At 38.2% G+C, this 21,663-nt stretch overlaps 1 protein-coding gene across 1 annotated transcript in view; it reads right to left on the reverse strand.

Annotated features, from left to right (window-relative positions):
- spred2b (sprouty related EVH1 domain containing 2b) overlaps positions 1 to 21,663 on the reverse strand; it is a 45,364-nt gene that overhangs the window by 13,672 nt on the left and 10,029 nt on the right. Inside the window, exons 2-4 of the mRNA XM_052090433.1 lie at positions 8,535 to 8,712; positions 8,171 to 8,339; positions 6,409 to 6,473 (exon numbers count right to left, since the gene is read on the reverse strand). Coding sequence (XP_051946393.1) covers positions 6,409 to 6,473; positions 8,171 to 8,339; positions 8,535 to 8,712 — 412 coding nt within the window. The remainder of the gene's footprint in view (positions 1 to 6,408; positions 6,474 to 8,170; positions 8,340 to 8,534; positions 8,713 to 21,663) is intronic.

Here is a 21,663-nt window from a genome sequence, read left to right on the forward strand (position 1 = left end):
ACCCCTGCAGACGTTGTGCTGATTGCTAAACTTTGCAAACATGTTCATTGATTATGATGCCAGACATCTAGAATTGTTACATCAGAGTTGCTTGCAGTATAGACATAATGTGTCGCACAATGCATAAGGTACATGCTTTCAATTGGGTTTTTTCAGAAAATAAAATAAATATTTAGAAAAGTAGGAGGAATTGCCCCAAGTGAAGGAGTTCAAGTACCTCGGGGTCTTGTTCACGAGTGAGGGGACAATGGAGCGGGAGGTTGGCCGGAGAATCGGGGCAGCGGGGGTGGTATTGCACTCGCTCTATCGCACCGTTGTCACGAAAAGAGAGCTGAGCCGAAAGGCAAAGCTCTCGATCTACCGGTCAATTTTTGTTCCTACCCTCACCTATGGTCATGAAGGCTGGGTCATGACCGAAAGAACTAGGTCACGAGTACAAGCGGCCGAAATGGGCTTCCTCAGAAGGGTGGCGGGCTTCTCCCTTAGAGATAGGGTGAGGAATTCAGTCATCCGTGAGGAGCTCGGAGTAGAGCCGCTGCTCCTTTGCGTCGAAAGGAGTCAGTTGAGGTGGTTTGGGCATCTGGTAAGGATGCCCCCTGGCCGCCTCCCTAGGGAGGTGTTTCAGGCACGTCCAGCTGGGAGGAGGCCTCGGGGAAGACCCAGGATTAGGTGGAGAGATTACATCTCCACACTGGCCTGGGAACGCCTCGGGGTCCCCCAGTCAGAGCTGGTTAATGTGGCTCGGGATAGGGAAGTTTGGGGCCCCCTGCTGGAGCAGCTGCCCCCGCGACCCGACTTCGGATAAGCGGTTGAAGATGGATGGATGGATGGACTTAGAAAAGTAACCCATGTTACTTGTTTGAAAATGTAACAGACATTAAGGTGTAAAATTAAAATTAATGCTATTTAACATTGTTTTTTTTCTAAAAAGTAATTAAATACATACTTAACATACTTAAGGGCCCATTCATACAGATGCACTTTTACATTCCATGTGTGCGCTTTTTTGTTGATCTATGTAACTATGCACTAGACGGTCATCTTTAACCAGTATGGCACATCACACTATTTCTTCATGAGCACAAGCAGCTAGACGAACAAACTCATCTGACTCATTTCTGTAGCTAAAATAGGTGTGCTTAATTAAATTCGAAACACTGCCCCCAGTGGCCAAAGCCGTAAATGTTTTCGGGCTTATGGGCTTGTGTGAGATCCATTTGTATTATGTACTTTAATGCAGGATTTGAAAATGGATGTCTGTTTTGTTAAACTCTCATTTATCTTTCCAGACACTTTGGTTAGGTATAGTGTACAGTTTTAGGTCAAAGAGCTACGTTTTATTTTATCTAAATCTCACCTTAAAAACCTTGTCTGATTACAACCTCATTTCGCTCGGATCTGGCACCCTCCACTGGACATTTCACATTAAATCTGCAGCCAAATGTGAAATGAAGAACGTAATTCAGTTTTGTAAAAGCGTTGCAATGTTCATGGACATTTCATGAGACCAGGTTGTGTAATACAGTGAAGAGGAATGCCAAAGCCCAACCCCATACCTAAACCGAACTGTAAACATTTTATATTAGAGGGGAAAATGCAATGTTTGATTCATGTTCATCACTGATTGCGTGAACGCGATTACTTCCAGGTTTTAATGTGGGATCCAAACCCGGGTCTCCCACGCTGCTGACGCAATGCGTTTCCGATCACACCACAGGGGAACCTTCTGTGTGTAAACAGCACATAACAATGGAAGTAATGCTTTAATTACTCATTTGATTACTTGCAACGTGTTACCAATTGATTTATAATATATCTCTATATATGAGTGGTGTTACCCGACTGCCTAAGACTGAAAATGCAACATGAAAAGAAAGCAAAATGAGGGTAAAAACAATGTGAAGCCAAAGCAAGAAATGTCTGTGAAAAAAAAAAATCCATTCCACTTTAGGACTCCTCAAGCTGTTTTGTCATATCCATGTCCCAAATCCTTTCTTTTTGTTTTTCATTTCTGAACAATTCAAGATCAAGGTGTTGTGAGCACAACCTCCCCAAAACCAGGCCTCTCTCAGCGCATGAAAGACACACACTGCTAAACGCCCAAGAGCACGTCCTTTCCCTGATCTGAATGAGCTAAAATGAGCTGAGGTTAAGTATAGGTTTGTTCACGAGGAAACATCAGGAGGAATGTACATCCCAGCAGAGGAAGAGCACCCTAGACATAATCACCCTGAGCTGTAAATCCAGACCCACATTTCTGCTGTCTGCGGCCACTTGCCTCACACGGCAATATATGGAAAGGTCATCAACACCAGGAACCGGCCCAAAAACTGTACCACCAGTCTCATGTGGAAGTGTGTGTCCACTCGCTTCCAAGTGTGTCTGAGACACATTCAGTGCCTGAATTTGAATTGATGTAACAAACAGGATGCAGAATTAAAATCTGAATTATAAATGAATAAAAACAGAACGAGAAGTTAATAGAATTAAGAGAAACTAATAGAATTACATTTATATTAATAAAATAATACAACTTGAACTATCTATCACTCTTTCTTATCTATCTATCTATCTATCTATCTATCTATCTATCTATCTATCTATCTATCTATCTATCTATCTATCTATCTGTCTGTCTGTCTGTCTGTCTGTCTTTTCTATCTATCTATCTATCTATCTATCTATCTATCTATCTATCTATCTATCTATCTATCTATCTATCTATCTATCTATCTATCTATCTATCCAGTCCGTCTCATCTGTCTATCTGATTTATCTGTCTGTCTGTCTTTTTCTATCTATCTATCTATCTATCTATCTATCTATCTATCTATCTATCTATCTATCTATCTATCTATCTATCTATCTATCTGTCTGTCTGTCTGTCTTTTCTATCTATCTATCTATCTATCTATCTATCTATCTATCTATCTATCTATCTATCTATCTATCTATCTATCTATCTGTCTGTATGTCTGTCTGTCTGTCTGTCTGTCTTATCTGTCTTTTCTATCTATCTATCTATCTATCTATCTATCTATCTATCTATCTATCTATCTATCTATCTATCTATCTATCTATCTGTCTGTCTGTCTGTCTTTTCTATCTATCTATCTATCTATCTATCTATCTATCTATCTATCTATCTATCTATCCGTCCGTCTCATCTGTCTATCTGATTTATCTGTCTGTCTGTCTTTTCTATCTATCTATCTATCTATCTATCTATCTATCTATCTATCTATCTATCTATCTATCTATCTATCTATCTATCTATCTGTCTGTCTGTCTTTTCTATCTATCTATCTATCTATCTATCTATCTATCTATCTATCTATCTATCTATCTATCTATCTATCTATCTATCTATCTGTCTGTATGTCTGTCTGTCTGTTTATCTGTCTATCTATCTATCTATCTATCTATCTATCTATCTATCTGTCTATCTATCTATCTATCTATCTATCTGTCATCTGTCTGTCTGTATGTCTGTCTGTCTATCTATCTGTCTTATCTGTCATCTATCTATCTATCTATCTATCTATCTATCTATCTATCTATCTATCTATCTATCTATCTATCTATCTATCCGTCCGTCTCATCTGTCTATCTGATTTATCTGTCTGTCTGTCTTTTCTATCTATCTATCTATCTATCTATCTATCTATCTATCTATCTATCTATCTATCTATCTATCTATCTGTCTGTCTGTCTGTATGTCTGTCTGTCTGTCTGTCTGTCTGTCTGTTGGTCCGTCTGTCTTATCTGTCTTTTCTATCTATCTATCTATCTATCTATCTATCTATCTATCTATCTATCTATCTGTCTGTCTGTATGTCTGTCTGTCTGTCTGTCTGTCGTCGGATCTGTCTATCTGTCTTGTCTGTCTATCTATCTATCTATCTATCTATCTATCTATCTATCTATCTATCTATCTGTCTGTCTGTCTAATCTGTCTGTCTGATCTATCTATCTATCTATCTATCTATCTATCTATCTATCTATCTATCTATCTATCTATCTATCTATCTATCTGTCTGTCTGTCTTATCTGTCTGTCTGATCTATCTATCTATCTATCTGTCTGTCTGTCTGTCTGTCTTATCTGTCTGTCTGATCTATCTATCTATCTATCTATCTATCTATCTGTCTGTCTGTCTGTCTGTCTGTCTGTCTTATCTGTCTGTCTGATCTATCTGTCTGTCTGTCTTTTCTATCTATCTACTCCCAAGGATGAACTAGACTTGTGGAGGTCCACAATTTTTTTTCTGAAGTAGTGCCTGATTTCTTTAGATTTTCCCATGATGTCAAGCAAAGAGGCACTGAGTTTGAAGGTAGGCATTAAAATACATCCACAGGAACACCTCCAATTCAGTACACATCCTATCAGAAGCTAATTGGCTAATTGTCTAAAGGCTTGACATCATTTTCTGGAATTTTCCAAGCTGCTTAAAAGCACACTTAACTTAGTGTATGTAAACTTCTGACCAACTAGAATTGTGATATAGTCAATTAAAAGTGAAACAATCTGTCTGTAAACAATTTTTGGAAAAATTACTCATGTCATGCACAAAGTAGATGTCCTAAACAACTTGCCAAAAATATAGTTTGCTAATACAAAATCTGTGGAGTGGTTAAATTTCTGACTTAAACTGTATCTATCTGTCTGTCCGTCCGTCTGTCCGTCCATCCGTCAGTCAATCAATCAATCAATCAATCAATCAATCAGTCAGTCAGTCAGTCAGTCAGTCAGTCCGTCCGTCCGTCCGTCCGTCCATCTAGCATATACAGTATAAACACTTAATTTCTATGCTGCCAAACAAAATAGCAAAAATACAGATTTTTTACTTTTAAACACTCTCCCTGTCTGCCATTGGTCCACAAACAAAGAGTCCCGACCTAAACTCTCACCTTTGCATGAACCAATATTGCGGTGTCGGGTGAGTCTGAATGCTCAAACAAAGCAATGTCCTTATAGCTACTTAAAGCCACAGTCTTTACACTTTTCAGACCTACAAATTACCTGCTTCTTGAGAGGCTAGTTGCCTCTCCATGATAACATGGAATATGCATATGCAAGTATTTTAACACAGATAAAAAAATAACACGCTTAACCTTCAAATTCTGAATTTTGCCCAACCCTGCTTAATAGTAAATCTAAAACTTCTTTCTGTTTCCCTATTGCAGGGACACACCCAACAGCACTAGAAGGGCATACATTCCAGGACGGAAAGAAGCGCCGGATTAAGTTTCCTTTAGAGCTTGAGGTCCTTATCTTAGCAGTCTACCTTTTTGGCCTGAAAGTGAGACAGTCAGCGAGTGAAAGACAAGCCATGAGGCTTCCCCTGTGTATGCCCCCCTCCTTCACCCGGGGCGGCAGTAAATCAGGATGGCAGTTAGCTAGGAAGCAGCTGCTAATGATAGTTTTACTAGGGAGAACAGGAAGTCATCTCCTGACCCTGCCTGCTGCTCATGCTCTCCTGTGACAAAAGAACAGTGAGTGGGCAAAATCCAAGCAGCGGTATAGTCTGCTCAGAAATTGCCACAGGAAACCAGCCTGCTATCACATCCATCTTCAGAAAACAAAGGCCCATCTCTTCCACAACTGTCTCAGCTAAAGATATCACAAGGCCTATCTGGGATGCTTCACACACACTCAAACAAAACCAACAGACATGAAAGCGGAAAGGAAGGGAAGAGGAAGTTACTAAACATTACTAACAAAATATACATGCCTTCAGTGCACATATAGTTTAAAACAACAATCATTACAAACAAGTAGGGGTGAATCTGCAGTAACATCTCAAGAACATGCCTGGGTCTTAATTCAACCCAAAATCAAAAGAATTAGGCTTTTTTAGAAATTATATTTTGCTTAAAGAAATTGAGGCCTATTTCTGGGACCATTAATCATTTTTATTTATTTATTTATTGCATTTTGTCTTTATTTTCTTGGCAAATACAATTTCCCCAATGCTAAAAAAATCTAATTTGCATTAATGTGACACAAATGCTGATACTGATATTTAAATGATAAAATATTTATGCATTATTGCAGGACTTTCTGGACTGCGTCTATGCTGATTTAAACAATTAATCAAAAAATACATTGTGTTACAGTATTTTTGGTTGCAGTAACACTTATTGTATTGCAATATGAGAATAACCACTGTAAATATGGGAATTACAAACAAACTCATACATAAAACATTGTAGTTGCATTACAGTAATGAGAATTTGGGTCATAAGGTTACTAAAAATAGGCTTAATTTCTTTATTCAAAATATATTTCTATTTTTATTTTGGAGTGAAATGCAATGTTTTTGTGATATTCACCCATTTGTACTTGGATAATATGAGGCGGATATTTGATACACAGATAAAAATGAATGAAATGACTCTCTCTTACTGTGAACACATCATCGTCTCCAAGTTCAGCTTCATTCTGGAGCGTTGATGAGGAAGTTGTGGAACCTAAAATAAAGCACAGAAAGAGCAGACGTGAATCGTCGGTTAGTGCTCCTGTTTGAGGTTGGTCACGAGATCCTGCAGACTGACAACTCGAGCCAGATACTCCAGAGCGCATCACAGAGCTTGTTTTCATTACATTCTCATTGTTAATATACAACCTATTTACCCTTTTATACCTTTAGTTATAGTTCATTCACAGCCCTGTAACTCACTTGAGATTGTGGCCCATCAGAGCAGCGTACCTGTCAAGAAGAATATGTATTTGTCTTTCTAAAAAGATAAATTGAATTGAATTAAACTCCCCAACAATTTAATTCTCTTAAATTCAATTCTCTAGTGCACTATTCTATGTGTTTTGTGCATTTTGTCAAATTATGCAATTTATTCTATTATTTAACTTTTACTGTATGTATACGACATTTGTATGTTTTGATATGATTTTTGCCCTTTGTAAACACTCTTTTATAAGGAGCTATATACATAAAGTTATAATTCCTGACCAACTTTCACAGCCAAAAGAATGAAATGACGACACTGAATCTAAAAGGTTATGTTTGGAATAGCACACTGCCACTGCTACTACTTTTACCCTTTCTGCATTATATAGTATATCTATACTGGGCAACATATACACATTTTCAGATTTTTTTTTTCTACAACTTGTAGGAATTATGGAAAATTCAAATAGATTTTTTTTTTGTATATTTGTCATATCATATTAGATTTTGGCGCTGCGATCAGGAGTTTTTCAATGATTTGATTTGAGAGTGAATAACTTAAAGGAATGTTCTGGGTTCAAGACAAGTTAAGCTCAATTGACAGCATTTGTGCATAATGTTAATTACCACAAATAATAATTTCGACTCGTCTCTCCTTTAAAAAAAAGGCAAAAATGGAGGTTACAGTGAGGTAATTGCAATGGAAGTGAATGGGGCAAATTTTAATAGGCTTTAAACAGAAATGTGAAGACATGCATTAATTCTTCTGTTAAAACTCATGTATTACTTTAGCTGTAAACTGTTTAAATTGTTATTTTTACAGTCATTTTATGGTTTTAGGGTTTGTTGACTACATCGTCATGGCAACAAAGTTGTAAAATTGGCTATAACTTTACACAGAAAAAGTTAGAAAGTGATTTTATCACACTAAAATCATATTTACATGCATATTTTTTATGTCTTGTGGCTAAACTTTTGAAACAGTGAGTATTTGAACTTTTACAGATTGGCCCCCATTCACTTCCATTGAAAGTGCCTCATAGTAACCCTGATTTTTGCTTTTTTTAAAGAAAAGGGGGAGGGACTTTTTTGTGGTAATCAACATTATGCCACATATTTTGTTGACTGAGTTGTAGACTGTGTTTTGAACAGGGCCAAATTGGAACCTTAAATTAAGCTCTGTTAATCACACAAAGTGATCATACTTGAAATATAGTGCATGTAGAGTCAGATTGGCTACTTAAACTGTGATTTTATGGTATTATTTTAATGGAGCATAACAGCATGTCACTATATAACCTTCTTATATGGAAAAATCTTGTGTGAAGATTTTTTTTTTAATTTTCTAGTTCTGTTCCACAGAAGAGAAAAAAAGTAACACGGGTTTGTGTGTCATTTGGGTGAGAAATAAATGCTTAATTTTCAAAGTCCAGATACAGGCATTTAGGCCAATTCTAAGGTGGTCTTTTTGAAAGCTCTCACCCTCTGTTATGTCCTCCAAGGCTTTCCGCACACCTCTGTCAAAGGCACGGGCATCTGCGGGGCTCTGGAACGTCAGGCCACATTTTTTGTTGTCGACCTTCCAGTGGTGAAATGTGGGCGTGGCCTTGGTGTAGATCAGATTCTTCCTCACAAAACATTCCAAGATCACCTGCCAGCCAAGGAAAACGGGCATTTTAGAGCCGGAGCTCACTGTCTTTTGTAGCACTGCCAGGGAAAATTCTAGCAAATCAAATTACATATGGATTTGCAACCTGATTTATCTTGGAAAATAACTTAGCATGCAAAACTCCTCAGGCTGTAAATCACCCCATGGACAGTAATACTATGAATTCTGGTAACACACCTGCTTGTCTTTGAGGCGCTCGCCCTGGATGAGGAAGTCGCTGCAGCCGGTCGACTCAGCAGGCATCACCTTACAGACACCCACCCTGCTGAGCCCTCCGCCTTCCTGTGCCAGCCAACCTCCACTGGAGTCATCTCGGGTCATGACCACCGCTTTGACGCGCACAATGTAACTGTCACTGAGAGGAAGAAACAGAAAGAAAGAGATAGGTTGAGACTGGGGCAAACTCCAAATTAGGGCTGGGCAATATAAAATGACCCTTACAACAATTGAGAGTTCACTGCAAACTTGCTGCAAATTCGCCACAGATCATTTTCACATGCAAATGACCTTTGCGGCAAACTTGCGGCAAATTGTCCATTGTTGCCAAAGGTTTGCCAGAGGTTCCCCACTATCGGTGAACATTTGCGGCGAATCACAAGCTCATTTGCATGTGAAAATAACAAGCGGCAAATTTGCGGCTAGTTAAGATTTTTTGTAAGTGACTTGCACGTGAGCTTTAGAGTTTAAGGACACATTTTTTATATCATCTGATTAAAAGGTGAAGTGTGTAATTTGGGCACCAAAGGGAATTATTGAAATAACGACTGTGTTCAAACTGGTTTCCCGAACACTCCTACCATCTTTCATTCGTCAAACAAACAGTCTCACCCCAAGCTCACAAAATTGGTCCCATGGCATTTTTCATATATTAAAATGTTTTAGTAAACATATACAGAAAAAAATTGGTTTTATATTAGTATGTATTAGTATGTTGGTGCAAATATAAATGTTCTTTTATTAATTTGGTGAAATATAGTGTGGGAAAATCTGCCTTAATAATTTTATTTTTAGTTCTTACATTAAAGAACAGGCAACCTGTTTGTTATTAAAGTTCCTTTTACTGCACAAAACACCCTCAAGTATATCAAGTATTGTAAAACCATTTGTAGGCATTCTCTCTCTCTCTCTCTCTCTCTCTCTCTCTCTTTTTCCAATTTACCCAACAAAATCCATTACAACCCAATTGGGATTCATTTTCATTCATCTGTGGCTTAACAAAATGATCACTTGCTGCAATGATGTCACAAAAAGCCGTAAAAAAAACTCACAATATTCACAGCGTAAATGTTAAACATGGCCAGTTGACAAAAAAGTGAATAGAAAATTAATTTCAAGTCTTCCCTTGAGGCATTTTCTGTAGTCCTAGGCCTGAGACTGGTTTACTTTCAAATGAACTCAACTTGGCAATGCAAACAGCTGAGTGAGTCTTGTCCACTGTTCTTCCCCTTATAATGCTGTGAAAGCCAAGAGTCAGCCTTATAAGGTAACCTGAGCTGGCGTCTTCAATAATTAACCAGAAAGAGAGAGATAGAGAGAGAGAGAGAGAGCGGATGGGCGAGGAGGTGAGGGCACGTCTCAAGACCAGAGTGACTAAATCAATACACTGAGCCAGAGGAAGGAAAGGGCCTCATGTACGTGTGAACAAACACACACGCACACACACACACACACACACACACACACACACACACACACACACACACACACACACACACACACACACGCACTAAGACTTCGCTGCAAAGGTTTGCTATTTTGATAGTGATGAACCTGCGGCAATGAAGAATTTGCCACTAAGCTCATTTGCATGTAAAAATAAAGAGTGGCAAATTTACAGCAAGTTTGGCAGAACACTCACTTTACGAAACCACGTGCTAGCTTAACCAAGCTACCAAAATACCAAAATGCCAAAAATACCAAAATACCAAAATGGTACATATACGTATATAGGCTAAAAGATTTATGACTCAAGCGTGAGTATTTTGAATAAGGAGATCTATGGTGAAAATTCTACCTGTCAGTCAACCGCTGCGATAAAACATGAATTCTATACTTTGCCAGTTATGTGTGGCTTGAAAAGGAAATAACCGCCTGGATGGAAAATTCGAAAAGTGCAAACACACATGTACAGACATCACGGAACTTCAGTGTGTCTGATATCAAGCAGCTCAGTTAAAACAGGTTCTCCATTCCAATAATGGCCAATCCAGCTCTAAATGTCATGTTTGCTGTGCACTAAGATTAAATGCAAGTATAATTGTCAGAAACAGTCAGCATTTTTATCCGTGCTTTTTTATTGTTCTTATACTTTTTGCATTTTATTATCATGCAGAAACACACTGTAATGACTGATGTACACAGTCATGAAACCAGAGACACTCTGAAAAGATTTGGTCAAAAGAGATGCACGCATAAGACCAAATCCCCAACCCCTACTATTTTTATGGTACTTCGATGTTGCTTTTTGGAGCTTCCAATAAAATCAACATCTACTTCTGTGTTATTGAACATTTCCTTTTGTGTTTCACAGAATAAAGAATGTAAAATGGGTTTGGAAAAACATGAGTGTGAGTACATAATAACAGAATTTTAATGTCTGGGTGAACTGTCTCTTTAAGTTTCAGATTGTTCTCCTGAGAAAAAGACCCCAGTGATATGTGTCTCCTCTAGATTTTCAGAAGAGCTCTCAAACTCAAAATATGAATTTTAGAAGTAACAGAAAATACTGAATTTAAAAAGTTAATACTGAAATTAAACTTAGCTGAGATCTCAACCTTTGAACAATACAATTAAGTGGTCACTTTGATGGTTTGACATCAATCTATTGAGAGAAAATACAACAGCGTGTACAAAACAGGAAGTCATTACATAGGCCATAGCAGCCATATAAGCAAGTATTTGTAATTATTGCTCACAGTGACTGACTCTGGGCCAACATAGATGTGACTCCTCCAATGGAAAGAAATAGAGAAATGGTGTCTATGGGATTAGAGTTAATGAGTGAGGATATCCTGTGAGAGCAGCACCGTCTAATGTACTTACACTAACAAGGCCAGGCCAGGGGATTCTCTCTATAACAGAGTGATTCAATATCATCAGCTAATTAAAATCAAATCAAATGTAACTCCTAATAAAACTAGGTGTTTTTCATAATTGAGTGAACGGAGGGCTGTGATTCCTCTCTAAGCTGCAGCTGTCGGTGCGATTCATACCACTCGTCCCGTTGGGTGTCTGGGGGAGAGTTCGATTTTACAAGAGGACACACTAAGGAGCAAAAGATGGGAACAGACCTGAACGAATGCATGGAAATTTCTGTCCAATCAAAAAACTTAAGCATTAATAACCACAGAGACTATCTAGTGGCTGAGGCAGGGCAGCCGACGGCCATTCTAACAGAGATTTACAGTATATTATGGTGAATCTCACAAAACCTTATCTCACTCATATAGTCGTTCTAATGATCATATGAGTTGATTATGATAACCCTAATGGTTTAAAACATGTCAACTTTGGGTGGCTGTGGCTCAGGTGGTAGAGCGGGTTGTCCACTAATCGCAGGGTTGGTGGTTCGATACCCGGCCCTCACGACGATGGCAGGCTAGCACCTTGCATGGCAGCTCTGCTGTCATTGGTGTGTGAATAGTGTGTGAATGAGATGCAGTGAAAAGCACTTTGAATACCACTAAGGTTAAAAAGGCGCTATATTAGTGCAGACCATTTACTTGTTTTTTAAGTTACTTAGTGTACCTTTCTGCTTGTGTACGTGCATTTTGGGTAAATCATTACGATTTTTTTGCATTGTGCCATTATTTTCATGTCAATAAAGCACATTTACCCACGCAATTCTCATTACTGTTGCTCACTACTCTTTTCTTACATTTCCTTACCCAAAGTAATATCCCTGTGACTCATGGCCTCTTGTATTGTACTAAGATGCAAGGTGCGAATTGGCTGGGGGAATGGGGGGGATTTCCCTGCCTATGCATTTGATATCCCCCTTCTGGTCATTCTTTTTTTTTTTCTTTTTTTTTATCTCCAGAGGGGATATGTTTTATCTCTATTTCTAGTCAGACTGAATGCACTTACCATATCCAAGATTGGATGGTTCTATTAAGTAAAGCCCTATTTGGACATGATCAGTTTTCCGGACAAATGTCTGACTGTAGATGAATTATTACTGCAGACGTCTGTAATGTTTCTTTTCAATTCACACAGGATAAGGGATGTCTGTAGAGATCCCCGGGATGGGTGCGTAAACTCACTGCATTTACACACTGACATCACACATACATAACCCATCAGAAGATGTAAAGCTGTGCTGATTAATTATCAAGAAATATTAATCATGAACATCTGCTGTAGCCTATCTGGGATTATTAGAAGAAATTGATTGGAATACCTGGAATACCTACATAAATACAACACAACTGGTGACATTAGCAAGCCTGCAATCCTATAACACCCTTGAATTAAAAATATGGACAACACATTGTCTGAATTTCTTAAAATAAAAAAATTCAACGATGACATTCACATTGACATGTGTCATATACATACACTATTATAAATATAATAGCTACATTTATACATCAACACATATTACTCAAATTCAAAATATTATTTTTTTTTTAATTATTCACAGGAACTGTTCCACCAATTTGGCACAATTATCAGCCGATGCCGATAATCACAAAATGTAAAATATCAGCCAAACAAATGACCTATGGGTATCGATCTATCACTAAGGCCAACTGATATTTTTTGTTAAACCAATGCTAATATCACCGATATTATCTCTCAGCACTGCATCGCAATGAATGATGGCAGTTCTATAAGAGGATGGATGATGAAACCTGGATCTTAAACACAGAGAGGCGAGTGAGAATGTCACTGAAGTATGTGTGAGTGTTTATGTCTGTGTGTGAGAGAGAGTGAGTCATTCCATCCATCTGTGATGTGGAACATTAAAAAAGAAAAGAAAGCTCTTTTTCCTCGTCTTCTCCCTTGTACAGATAAAAACATTGCACATGTTCACTCTCAGTGCAAAAGGGCACGACAGAATACAAGGGTAAACTCAGAATCTTAGTCCATACATGACTGATTGTCAACCTCAATGTTCCACACTTGTTATTTAAAAATACATAAAATGAGTACAATTAAAAAATATTATAATAATTTGTGTTGTTCTATTTGAATAATCTCTTATTGCAGAAAAGGATGCAACAGAGGCAGCGTCTGATTAAAATTAGAGAATGCGGTTTCTTCCTTTGTGATGTCACTTTTCCTTCCTGTTTCTTATCTCATTGGCCCTTCCATTAAATACAAGACCATCGTTTTTACTTAAGTCATTCACTTTATTTGCCCTCAGAAGCACAGACATCATTGCATATTCTTTAGATATACAGAGGGGTCAAAGCAATGCTAAGTGTATACTGAACAAAATATCACAAGCCATTCACAGGGTTCCCCTCTCTCCATTTGTGTGATCTTTTCATACTATGACATACACTACTGGGTTCAAATATCTTTTAATTTAATAGAAATTGGGGAGGACTTTGCATATATAAAGTACTAGGGGTTATATAACAAACTCTTTGGCTGAACTTGATTCAATCATGAGTGGTTCCACGTGTTTAAAATGAGTTTAATTAAATTAACCACCATGTAATCTCAATTTAAATACTCCAACTAAATTATACATGATAAATAACTCGAATTAATCTCTTTCAATGATTAGGTAGTAAAGTGAATGAACTATGCTATGATTAGCTTAGCAAATGATCATTTACAGCAATATGGAACATTTTCAACATAATACTTTCCTCAAGCTAAGCCCAAGCTTCACGTTTTACCATGATGGTAAACCCCCAAAACTCCAACATAACAGAACGTCTTCTAAATCTCAACACAACAAACATTAACACTACAACAAGTCTCCCCATTTACATTCATCTTGCACAAAGACACATTAAATAACACTTCATTTGAACAAATTATCTCACTATCGAGTGCCATGCAAAGCATGCTGGGAATCAGAAATCCCCTGCCTTGTTTCAGTTAACCAAACTAAAAATATTCATGTTGTCCCAACACAAATAGATTAAGTAAAACTTGAACGCAACTTTTAAAACAAGTGAGGAACCAGTAAAACTGACAACAGTGAAAGTACATTTTTTTGAGTGTGGTATGAATATTTTTTTATATCATGGTAAAGTTATTCATCACAAAATGTTTATGTTACATACAAACAATTTGGCATTGCCTGTGTTTGGATAATCCAGTGAATTACATACTTTACAAATGAAAGTGCTATCAATTGGTCAAATAATATTCAGCCAATAAAATAATTAAGAGCTGAGCAAAACTAGAAGACATTATAGTTACTAATGAAATGTCCATTTCTTTTTAAGACTTTACTAATTTCCATAAATTCTACAGGTCTAAAAATCACCGAAATTCCCTGATATTTCTAGGATTTTCATGACTGCAGGAACCCTGAAAATAACACAAATGGGTTAATACTTCAAAAACAACATGCTGTCTAAGTCAGTTCACCTCATTGATGGAGCATGTGCACACACACACGTACACACACATAACAGAATGCACGAAGGCGTCGAAAGCCACGACTCCCTCTGTTTGTTGCCATCGCATGCTGGAAGGTGTCTCGGTGCGGCCTCTCTCCCATCTGTGTGGCAGTGGGCTCAGGCCAACATCACACCCCACCAAAAGCAGCCAAGAATCAACTCGCCGAGCACGGTACAGGTGACGCTCAACCTGAATACAGCCAACTTCCATTTAACTGTATCTTTTCAATCCAAATTGAAACAAATTGAATTGTACTCAACTAGTCTTCTGCTATTTACAAGCACTAAATATGCTTCCCATATGTGACATTGTGAAAGTTTTGGTAAAGATTCTAATTGTGTTCTGGCTATTGGTTTTTCTCATAACATACACTATAGGTTACTTTCTTTCTAGAAAGCCTATCTACATTAGCCTAAAAATGGTAATGAGGAGCCATTCATAGTGCCACCTGTGGTTATATCTTTATTATTACAAATCACTAGGTTTGTGTCCTACTAAACTCATATCATTCTTGTTCAAATAAAATGTCCAAACAAATGCATGCAATTACAGTCTCCAGTTACCTTTATCACTTCTGTGAAGGAGGAGAATCTGGCTAGTGAAAATGCTGAATGGCTAGTGACTTTTGATCGCCACTAGCTACAGTGACTTTAAAGTCAAACCCTGCATAGAGGCACCACAATATGATAAGGTTGCTACACCAAATGCTTTTTCATGTCACATTTGCTGTTTAGGACAATATCAGTTTAGGGTAGAGAGGTAGATTTTGCTTATATAAAAAAAAATGTTTTTAAATGATAAGCAAATCATTTTTTCATCATATGCCATTTAATAAAAAAAAACAGTGCATATTATGGATGAGGAACAAAGAAAAAAATCAGTTATTGACCAAAAAGCTTCACTTCCGCCCAGCTCTCCTATACACGTTCATTGGAAAATGCATGTTCCCTCGAGAACCGGTTCAAGAAACTCTTGATTTCAATAGAGTTAGGTGTTAGCATGTTGTTAAGCTAACGATGCAATACAAAAACATTTGGTAAAATTGTCCAATTTTCTCAAAGATTGCCGCAGTGCATTTTTGGGATTGCCTTCTGCACACAGGGTACAAGCGAACTGCCTTACAAGTTGGCCAAAACAGGGATCAAAAGGCAGGCTATATGTTCAAGAGTGCACCTATGATATCTCAAAATGCTGTAGCTAAATAGCTTTTGGGGCCAAGCCTTTGTTTTGGAGTGTTATTTCCAAAGTTTTTTCAGACCGACTTGGCTCATCGGTTTTTTAAATGCAGGTGGGCATATAAAGGCCATAGACAACCATAGAGTCTCTTTGGTTGCCCACAGCAAGCGAAAATACTCACTTGCTCTTTAATGATGATGGTTTGAAAATTCCACTTTACAGAAGAAAAATGTACAAAAGGTTTTGCAGAATCCCTGTGTTTTATATTTTTTTTCTCTCTTTTTTTTTTTTGTAATACATGCTGGTTGGCAGGCTGTGGAGGAACTGGGCTTAAGTCAGCAGAGAGTAACGGATTGTCTCACCATAGTTTAGTCTACTTGATTACAATCAGGGTCAACGCAGTTACAATAGGGCACAATGGTTTCTGTACAATGTGGAATTGTCCATGTTCTCATAGCTTTAAATGATACATCCCCACCTCTTCCCAGATAATCAATGAGATCAACTATGAGCAACTTTAGGGAATTATGACAGCATGGCTCCAAATGAATTAAATGTGCAATCTCCTCCTGCGAGGGCAAATATAGCCTGGATGGTCGAGGACACTGTGAGATACTAGAAACATTATTCCCCCAAAATTTCTATCTAAAGCTGAACAACTACACCAACAAATATTAAGCAAATAGTTTTAGTTTATTTAATTCACAATATATCAGCAACAAAGATGGAAGCTAGAATCTTTATAAAAAAGTACTGCGGAGGTACCATGATTCTGTGATGGAATCAGATGATAATGCCATATTGCTTTAATATACGATACACCATGGTACTGAATGATTGGGCAGTGGTGGCTCAGTGGTTGAGGCTCAGGATTACTGACCAGAAGGTCAGGGGTTCAAGCCCCAGCACCACCAAGATCCCACTGTTGTGCCCTTGAGCAAGGCACTTAACTCCTTGAGCAAGGCACTATAAAAGCGTCTGCCAAATGCATAAATGTAAATGAAATGTAATGATTGCCATATTAATTTACCATGGTATTTGCCTGGTACTCCAAGGCACTTGATAATCTTTCTGGATTAACCCAGAAGGAAGGAAGTCATAAATATCTGGGATGCATGTGGGTGAGTAAATGATGAAAAGAAATTATCATTTTGGGTGAACTATTCCTTTAACATGTCCAACAGGACAACAAACTTACAATATGTTGGTCAGGAACTTGCTCAAATCAGATTATCTTTTTGGTATCCTAGCAAAATAAAATGGTGCCGTACAGTTTTTGTGTTTGTATGAGAGCATGGTTACCTCAAAGGACTGTGGCAAAAAAACATTTTACATGTAATAAATGCAAAACAGATATCTATAAAGAAGGAGGATAATGGCTGATATACAGTGGCAAGTATGTGAACCCTTTGGAATTACACTACCTGCATTTATGAATAAATTGGTCTTAAAATCTGGTTTGATCTTCATCTATTACAATAATGAACAAATATAATCTGTTTTAACTAATAACACACAACTTATTGTATTGTCCTTGTACATGCTGAATACATAATTCAAACATTCACAGTGTAGGTTGGAAACATTATGTGAACCCCTATACTAATGATGTCAACAAAAGCTAATTAGAATCAGGAGTTGGCAAATCTGGCATCCAATTAATTAATATAATAACTTGTAAAAAGCACTCAAACATTTTGAGTTTGCTATTCACAAGAAGACATCTGCTGATGGGGACCACGCCTCACAAAAAAGAGATCTCAGAAGACCTACAACCAAGAACTGTTGATTTGCATAAAGCTGGAAAGGGCTACAAAGTTATCTCAAAAAGCTTGGATATTAATTTGTTCACAGTTAGACAAATTGTCTATAAAATGGACTCGATTTAGTACAGTGTCTACTCTACCTAGAAGTGGCTGTCCAGCCAAGATGACTCAAAATCCACACCACAGAATGCTCAGTGAGGTAAAAAGAATCCTCATGATTCTTTTTGGATACATTTTTAAGCCTAGGTAGCAGTCTTCATTTTCTATTCCTATTTGAGGTTAAAAAAGAGTAACAGCTAAAGACTTTAAGGAATTATTGGAACTGGTTAACAGCTCTGTTCATGAGCCTACTATACAGAAATCATTAAACAGGCATGGTGTCCATGGCAGGACACCACAAAGGTACTTTCCAAAAAAACATTGTTGCGGGCCTGAAGTTTACTACCTTGACACTCCACAACACTGGGAAAATGTTTTGTGGACTGATGAAACTAAGGTTGAATTGTTTGTGAAGAACACACAGCACTACATGTGGTGTAAAAAGGTCACGGCATATCAACAAGAAAACATAATCCCAACGGTTAAGTATGGTGGATGCAGCATCATGATTTGAGGCTACTTTGCTGCTTTGAGGCCTGGACCCCTTGCCATCATAGAGGGTGAAATTAATTCCTTAGTTTATCAAGATATCCTACAAGATAATGTCAGGGTGGCTGTGCAACACCTGAAGCTCAGTAGAAGTTGGGTGATGCAGCAGGACAATGACCCTAAACATTGAGTTTGATCCTCTACATAATGGCTTCAAAAAAGGAAATCCACCTTTTGGAGTGGACCAGTCAGAGCCTAGAACTTAACCCAATAGAAATGCTTTGACATCCTAAGAATATGGCTGAACTGAAGCAGTTCTGTAAGAAAGAATGGTCCAAAATTACTTCTGAACATTGTGCAGGACTAATTCGCAGCTATCGGCCAGTTATTAAAACCATGCTCACTTACTTTTTCCACAGCACTGTGAATGTTTAATGGGATGTGGTCAATTAAGTCATGGATAATAATAATTGTTGGTGTGTTGTTAGCTTAAGCATATTGTGTTTGTCTACACTTGTGCCTTTTGATGAAGATGAGATCACATTTGATGACTAATTAGGGCAAAAAAGCAGATAATTTCAAAGGGTACACATAATTTTTCTTGACACTGTAATTCCGATATATACAGTAAAAGCCTACAATGTAATGATGGCCTACTTACTATCCATTCACAAAGCTGTAGGTACTGCTGTTAGTCATGGCCTAAGGGTGGGTTGGGGGGCACAGCGAAATGACTAATACTATCACCACCAGTCAGATGAAAAGAGAACCTATTGCGACCCTATAGGTCAAAATGTCCCCGTCAAAGATATGAATGTCCTCTTCATTCACAAAATTCGACACATTCCACAACCCTTGCATTTCAGCAACCAATAGTTGGGGCTGGGTGATAAAACAATGTCAAAATGTATTGAAAAAAAACTGTTTTGCCTGTTTTATACACACAATTAGCTAACTGAATCACAGTCATGAAGTCAGCCGGTTAGGAAGTATTAGCTGGCTAGTGACTACCTTGGCCTGTTGTCATGTAATCCAGTCATAATGCTAAGGATACAGCTAGCTAACTCTCCGGCAAATATGATATTGTTGTGTACTGAATGAGACAGCACTGACAAGGCAATACTGCTTTCGAATGAACACGCCAACAACTCTGACATCAACACCATTGCTGTTGATTTATGTACTAGTTTTTCATGATCCAAAGCAGTGTTGCGTCCGCTAACTTGATGACACAAGCAAAAAATTATTTTGTCTTCATGTGATGTTAATTGGCAGTTGGCAATCCAGTTTATGGTGCATTACGCCACCTACAGAGCTGTAGTGTGGAGTGTCACAAGAAAGTCTTTCAATGGAGTCAAACGTCTGCTGAAGTCTGCCAAATTTAACTGTAAAGAGATCACACATCTTATGTAGGATTAGATCCTAAATGGAGTATACTTCTTGACCTTTAAATGAAAAGGTAGCTTAACCTGTGTAGTTTTCTTGTAAACAAACAAGTTATGTTTAAAGGGGCACACATACATTTTTTCCCCATTAAAAACTTTTTACTCCTAAAGAAATAAATTGTAATTTTGAAGCATATGTATAAATTCATGACTGTTCACATGAGATGAGGACTCTAGTCATATAAGAAACCTTATAAAGCTGTTTTATTCTACATGAGGCAGGGGCACCCTCATGGGGCTGCCATTTTAGAATCACAGGACCAGCTGAATATTACTCGCTTAATATCAGCAACAATCTTGTTATTGGAAACTTTCACTCTTGGATTCAATTTATCATAGCTGTTTGTGAATAGGCCTAGTGAATTTCTACAATGGCATCTGTAACTGAAAACTATTGATTTTGAATGATGCTGCATCCACACCACTAGGTGTCAATGTAAGTCCAAAATGACACATAAACGTTACTGAGTGCACCTTTGATTCACTCTTGAGGTTTAACAAACATGTGGAATGTATCAAAATGTATATTGTGATAAATACTGATTTCAAACTATATGAAAAAAGATTTAGTGATAATATTTTTGGCCAAATCGCCCAGCCCTACCAATAAGCGTGTAATACTCTCAGCTCAATTTAACACATTTTCCCCTTTTAGCCAAGTAGCCTACATTCCACCCAATTCCACAGAATTTCCACCAAAATCGGCACAGAAAATCTGAAACAATGTCAGCAGATTCTGACTGGGCCTGCTTATTGTTTTAACATTCAAAAGCCAACATCAGGTGCTAATCTGATACTCAGATGTCTGTTTCCCTGTGATCTTATCAAATATAATTTTTTAGCCTATGAAAGACTATGGCAGGATGTTTTCATTACACACACAAGCTAATTTTACACAACCACTGCCAATCTTTGCCATATGAAGAAACAACAGGCTGTAGATTCTCCATCATTGAGACACAGACAGAGGCAGAGAAACGAAGCGCAAGGCACTTAAAAATCAAAACAATCCAGAAGAACCTGCCTTGACCGGGCTTACCGGCTGTCGTCTGTCATCTCTTTGTATCCTGAGGCAGCACTCACGGCATCGGCAGGGTGACTGTATCCCGGGCGAGCTCGCAAGGCCGGAGTCCGGACTGTGCCACCAGCACTAGCAGGTCTGCAGCCCCGTTTGCCGTCCAGGCTGGGTGAGAAAGCATAGAGAAAGCTCCAGCCTCCTCTTCACATACCGTATGATTCAGTCGCTTTGACAAACATACAGGGTGCAGGAGGATGAGTCATCCACAAGCAGCCATTTCTGCCTTAAGTCAGCGGCCGACAGCACCGCAATCTCCCTCACTTTCCTTGCTTTTGTGGCTCTCTTACAGTGTAACGTGCAAAGAGCATAATCTCCAACCAGTGTAAGCTCCACTTCGCCTACACCTCCAGCTAAAGCTACAACCAACAACACCCACACATGCACAGGGTGTGAGCTCAACCAAAAATGAACCAGTACGGTTAGTAACTGTGCCCCTCTACATCAAACAACAAACCCACACGCATGCTGAGAGCTTACTTGAAGCTTATACGCTATGTAAACACCTACATCTTAACCATCAATCATTAGTGTGAACAGGAGAGCTCTTCCTAAAGATCACTAGAGTGCTAAATGGGAAGCAATTTTGCATGTGTAAGCAGTTGCGCACTGTCTCCACAATTCGAGGTCGGTTCAAGTTGGGGTGGCGAAGCTCAATTTTAGGGTGG

The sequence above is a fragment of the Xyrauchen texanus genome, chromosome 24 (assembly GCF_025860055.1).
Source record: "Xyrauchen texanus isolate HMW12.3.18 chromosome 24, RBS_HiC_50CHRs, whole genome shotgun sequence".
Lineage (NCBI taxonomy): Eukaryota > Metazoa > Chordata > Actinopteri > Cypriniformes > Catostomidae > Xyrauchen > Xyrauchen texanus.